The 6,478-nt window shown below is 33.6% G+C and overlaps 1 protein-coding gene across 1 annotated transcript; it reads left to right on the forward strand.

The window, feature by feature from the left end:
- Positions 1-957: 957 nt before the first annotated feature.
- Positions 958-2,326, forward strand: LOC112805449 (protein FAR1-RELATED SEQUENCE 5-like). The gene is made up of 2 exons (XM_025847836.1): positions 958-1,320; positions 1,406-2,326. Exons 1-2 carry the CDS (start codon positions 958-960, stop codon positions 2,324-2,326), a joined length of 1,284 nt encoding a protein of 427 aa, XP_025703621.1.
- The last annotated feature ends 4,152 nt before the right edge of the window (positions 2,327-6,478 follow it).

Raw genomic sequence — 6,478 nt, forward strand, 5'->3', positions numbered from 1 at the left:
GAATAAAAAAATTATTTAAATTTTGACCCCTCCATATTAAAATTTTTGGATCCGTTCCTGCTAGCAATATTAGAAGCTATTTATTTTTTGTAATGTTATATGACGGAGTGTACTGAAATTTTTTTTTTCATTGGACATTTTTAAGATGTCAGATATATTTACGGACATTGAGATGGATGAGCAATACCAGGAGGATGATGACATTAACCAACAAGAAGAGCTAGTTTGTGACCAAGATATGATGGATGAACAGAATGAATTCGAACAAGATTTCGAAGATGAATTTACTGAGGAAGCATATTTTTTGAATATGATCCGTTAGAAGATACCCTTGAAGCTGCTTATGCGGTTGACTCCGTGCAATATATTACAACTTTGAATTTCAGTGAAAGTTGTGCAGAGAAAATGGGTAAATATCACTTTTCTACTTTGCAGCTTGCATTTGATTTTTATCTAAAGTACTCAAAGTCGAAGGGTTTTAGTGCAAGGAAGAGTAAGACTTTCAAGAATAGTATTGGTGAGATTTACAAACAAAAGTTTGTATGTCATAGGCAAGGATTCAGGGAGGAGAAATATTACACAATGGAAAAAAGAAAGAAGGAGCCTAGATTGGAAATAAGAACTGGGTGTGAAGCTCGAATGGATGTTAAATTTGTACCTGAAATTGGAAGGTGGCGTATCTTTTATTTCTCTGATGAACACAACCATGATCTATTGGATACACAATTTAGTGCTATGTTGCCTGCCTATAGAAAAATGACAGAAGCAGATATTATGCAAATGATGAACATGCTAAAGTCCGGAATTAGCACTTCACAGATATTTGGTCTTCTAGCTAGTCAAGCAGGCGGGTATGAATTTGTCGGCTATGGTCCCAGAGATATGTACAATGAGATTGCTCAGTAAAGACGTCAAGTTTCTGGTGATGCAGCACGAGTGTTGAAGAAGTTGGAGGATATGCGGTTGAAGGATCCACAATTATATTTCAAGGCATGTCGTGATTCAAGAGATTTGTTACGTAACTTGTTCTGGTCTGATGGGATTAGTAAACTAGACTACCAACTCTTCGGAGATGTCATTGCTTTTGATACTACGTACAAGAAGAACAAGTATAGTTGTCCATTAGTCATATTCAACGGGGTTAACCACCACAACCAAATAATTATTTTTGCTGCTGCGTTAATTATGGACGAAACTACTGATACATATATTTGGCTCCTGCGTCAGCTCATGTTTGCCATGAAGGGTAAGACCCCAACCTCAATAATAACTGACGGAGCCATGACGATTAGAAATGCAGTAAGAGATGTATTTCCTGAAGTCAGACATAGATTATGCGCTTGGCACCTTTATTCGAAATGCGACTAGCAATGTCGAAAATCCATCGTTTACATCTAAATTCCAGAAAATCATGTTGGGAGACTACGAGATTCCCGTGTTTAAGCGTAAATGGGTTCAGCTTATTGAAGAATTTGGCCTTGAGGATAAGCCTTGGGTGAACAACATGTATGAAGAGAAGCATATGTGGGCTACTGTATATATAAGAGGTAAGTTTTTTACTGGCTTTAGAACTACCTCAAGATGTGAAGGTTTACACTCAGTTGTGGCAAGGTATGTGAGGTCGCAGTATGATTTGACAAGTTTTGTAGAGCATTTTCAAAGGTGTGTTGCACACTTGCGCTTTAAAGAATTTAATGCTGATTATGAAGCTACACGTGAGGTGCCCGTCATGCAGACTTATATAGAGCTACTAGAGAGATTTGCTGCTGAGGTATACACTCATGAGATATTTCTATTGTTTCGGCTATTTCTTTCTAGAGTTGGATCAATGCGGGTGCTAAACATAGAGAATAACAATGATTTCTCAAAGTACATTGTGTGTAAGCATGGGAGGCCTGATTTTCTGTGGACCGTTAAATTTTGTCAAGAAAAAATGATCTTCATGTGTTCTTGTTTAAGAATGGAGTCATTTGGAATTCCTTATGAACATATTGTGAAAGTTATGATTGACAGAGACATTTGTGAGATTTTCCCATCATTAGTGTTGGATAGATGGACAAAGAAGGTGAAATCAGCACTCAATGATGCAAGTGGGTTCACCATGGATGCTGTTGTTATTAGTTGCCAAAGTGCCTTGATGGAATTTTCTAAACAATTGGCTACTGTTGCTGCTAAAGTCCCTGAGAGATTTGCAGAGACATGTGACATTATTATCGGGTTGTATTTATCTTACAAGACTGTAGACGAAGGCACTACGCAACCTCAGTCAGGTGTAGCTAAAAGTAGGAATCCGTATGTGTATCAAACCAATATAGGCTTAGGATAACCATCTAAGAAGAAGCAGCAACGTTGTAGTGTTTGTCAAATGGAAGGACATAAGAAGACAACATGTCCTTGGCAAAAGGACATTGACAACAACGTTATAGAAGATTAAGCTAAAGGTTCAGATAATGGCGACATGTATACCGAACCGACTCCTGATTTAGATAGTGATAATTAGCAACCTCCCTGAACTTAATATTTTTGCGTAGAGAATCACTTACATATTTGTGTTAAATTTTTTTTACTATATTAATAAAATTTTCTATATTCTTCCAATATTTGTGCTAATATTTTTAGTTGAAATGATTGTCAAATAAATCTTCCTTAGACAATAAACAAATTAATGATTTATTTAATTCATAGAATTATTAATTTATATGAATTATTGTTAATAAAAATTTTATTGAATCCATTGGCATCGAAAAACCGGTTGAACCGCGAACGATATAAATTACGATTCGGTTATCTGTTAAAACCGCAAAAATAAAAAATCGGAATTGAACCGTTAAACTGGCTGAAAACTGATAGGTCAAACCGAACCGGAACCACACCGGGTTTTTGAATTTCACCAAAAGCGCTGCCGTTTTGTGTGCTGATCCACTAATACCCATTGTTCTAAAAATTGAACCGAATTGCCGGTTTAACCGGATTAATTAGGAACTGGTCACTAGAACGGTTTGGTTAGCCTCGAAAACCGTTTGACAAAAAACGGTAAAAAACCGATCAAACCGACAGTTAATCGGTAAACTGGTAGAACTGGCCAATTTTTTAAAGATTTTCCAGTTTGAGAATCCTCTTTAAAACGTTGCCGTTTTGGCCTAAAATTTTTTTTTACTACCCAAAGCCCACTAGCCCAGACCCTCCAATCCCCCTCATCTCCTCTCCTCTCTCAAAAAATCAAAGTTGAAACTTTAAAGAACAAACAAATGACGAAAAGAAGAACCCTAGCGGACTAGCCCCCAGCCCCGTAGCACGCGCCACCACAACCATTGCAGCCGCCGCACCCATTGCAGCACCGGCATCCACCGTAACCCCGCAACCCCACGGCCCTATGGAACCCACATCCACCGCATCTCCTCTCTCTCTCTCTCTCTATCTCTATTCGCCAGTGTCCCGCCGTTTCCTCTATCGTCATCGTCACTTCCCTTTCTCTTCGTCGCTTGTAAGTACTGTGATAGTCGTTAATTAGTTATGCTGTGTAGTTTGCTGAGTTAATTCGTCACTCTCCTCTGTGTCCAGTGTTCCGTTTTTCTGAATTATTTTTTATTTTTTGCTGATTTAATTTTATTGTGGAGTTTGCTGAGTTTGCTAATTTAGTTGGCTGAGTTTGCTTATTTAGTTATGTTGTGGAGTTTGTTGATTTAGTTTGCAAATTTTGTTCATAATTTTCCTTATAATCTTTAGTGAAGATCTTTGGTTTGTTATACATATTAAATGGTTATTTCTTTTCAACTTTTTTCCCATCTAATTTTCAATGATTGTGATAAAGTCATTAATATTATTACCTTGCCTTTTATTCAATGTAGAGGCATGTAGTGGACTTTTATGTATCTAATTTTCAATCTGGATTGAGAGCTTTCGTTAAAACAGGTTATGGTGCTAGGGTGACGCCTTATGTCGATGATTCTATTGTAATTGATGTCAATCTAGCCAATAAAGACATGTCCCCTGAGTTTTTTCGATGGTTAGAGAAGAGAAAGCTTTCTAGTGACAATCGTATAATGCAGTTAAAATAAGGGTAATATACTTTATCTTATTGAAGAATTAAAATTTTTTGGGTAAAATTTGTGTAAAATGAAGCACTTAATGCTGTTGCATTTGTTCTTGAGAAAACTTTGTTTGATTCTATAAAGATATATGTCCTTAATATTATTTTTTATTGATTTTTCGATCTTCTCTTCTTTAGCTTTAAGTAGTTGTAGATGAGCAAAGTTGAAGGTGCTACAAATCTTCAACTTAAGACAATATGGAAGGTTTTAACTAGGATTTTCATTGAGCTGTAATCATTCAAAATTATATATATTTGTAAATTATTAAAATTATTTCGTTGTTAAGAATATTAATTCAAAACTATAAATTTATATCATTTTATAATTATTGTTAAAATTCACCTAATAACCTTTGTTAAATAAAATAATACAATTGTAATTTAACAATTTCAATCAAATTTGCATCAAAAATATTATAGTATTGCTTAATAGATTTTTAAAAATCCTTATTAGTGGAAATTTCTTTTTATTTTGGATCTGAATAAGTTTAACGTATGCCTCACAAATATAAATAAGGAAGAGGATTTAAGGAAAAAAAATCATTTGAGAAGTGAAAGATCATTTATCATACTAATTCAAATCTTGAATATATGAAAACATATAAATAGAATGCACACAAATAAAAAATGAAATTTTATCTTTAAAGTAGATTATTTGTATAAAGTAAAATATAATTCACCATACATAATATTTGTATGGCATTGTTGCTGAAATAATAAATGAAAATGACATTACTTCATCATAAAAATATGAGTTTCGTTAAACTAAGATATCTATATAGTGCATAGAAATAGATGAAATTGTAAAAGCCACAAAACCAAAAATATCTATTTAAGAAGTCATTCTAAAATAACTAAAGAAGTACATCCACCAAACCTAACAAATAAATAATCAATAACCAAAGTATTGTAATTTATCAAAGTAACTACTATTATCTTTACATCTCATGGTTTGTGTGCATATTCCAAAACTCATTGGCCGACACTATAATTCGTGACTTCTTCTGGTTGATCCAACTCCTGAGTAAATGCATGGCGGTTATCATGCGAATATCATGATCCTCAAGCTGCAATTTATTTATTATGAATTAGTACAAAAAAATAGAGTATAAATATTAAAGATTTTAAAAGCTACTCACCTTATTGTTACCCTTTGGTTTAAACTCAAAAATCATATCCATCCACTTCATTACCCAAGTTGCAGAGTTCCAGCTTGAACTACAGTGAGATATATCTTCTGGTCTTATAATTTTGTAGTCATGAAATTATTTATTATACTCTTAAATGCCATCATCCTTGTAAAAATTTGACATGATTTGTTGCAGTACGTTTGCCTGATTTCAATTAACTAGTTAAATAATAGAAACGAAAAGTCCAAAGCAAATAAAATTATAAAAAAAATTTATGGCCTTACTAGGGTCTTGATAACATGTTCACAATAGTGAATTATGTCATCATTAAAATGGGTGTCAAAGTGATAGATCATACGATCGTCAACCGAGATTACCATTAGATACCAATGGTCATCTTCTTGAATAGGAACATATACCTAGACCATAAAATTTGCCTGTGTGTTATGTATGTTGATAAGGAAAAACTATTGTAATTCAACAAAGAATATCCAAAAAAAATTTTACAAATTTTAAATCATTAGTAAGTTGCATAAATTTGTATATATAGTGTTGCATCTTTTGCTCTAAATGTATCTTACTGAAGACATCCACCTAAAAATATTAATGCATTCATATAACTCTTACTACATGATAAAGCATGGTTCTTTATCAGCATTACATTTATAACTTATAATCAGTAAAATTATCTTGTTAGGTGTTATAGAACATACCACAAATTTCGGTGGAAGTTGCCATGTTGTCTTAAAACTTACATCAGATTGCTCATCGGTGTATCTCATTGCCACTAATTCAAGAATCTGAACCATAATCCAAATATAATACTAAATTGTGCGAAAAATCAAATATAAATTAATTAATAGATGATTTGTGTACCTTATCCGTAATGGGTCTATCAGGTAGAAAATGATCAAAGTCTACTCTAGTAGCTCTGATTGTGTCTGTTACCACAAGTTCTTCACTATTTCAATTAAAAATCAAAACACATTAGATGGGTCCTCATTGATTGACAAGACGGATAATACTAAAATAACTTACGATGGATCTAGCGAGGCTGAAAATGCATATGCACAGGCCTTTATCTGATCTTCCAGAAGACACATAGTTGGAGTTGGCATACATTTACACTTCATTGACTACAAGATTTAACACAAGAGTATTAGCAATACTCATTGTAGACTAGATGGTTAAATAACACTACTCATAACAAATTAGATAATTAAAGATTGGTGCCTAAGAGGTAATTACGTTGGTAATG

This window comes from Arachis hypogaea, chromosome 6, assembly GCF_003086295.3.
Source record: "Arachis hypogaea cultivar Tifrunner chromosome 6, arahy.Tifrunner.gnm2.J5K5, whole genome shotgun sequence".
Taxonomy (NCBI): Eukaryota; Viridiplantae; Streptophyta; class Magnoliopsida; order Fabales; family Fabaceae; genus Arachis; species Arachis hypogaea.

Coding starts and splice junctions, on each gene's coding strand:
- LOC112805449 (XM_025847836.1), top strand. CDS start 958: ATGCGGTTGAAGGATCCACAATTATATTTCAAGGCATGTCGTGATTCA. Junction 1,321..1,405: donor TAAGAGATGTATTTCCTGAA/GTCAGACATAGA, acceptor TCTAAATTCCAG/AAAATCATGTTGGGAGACTA.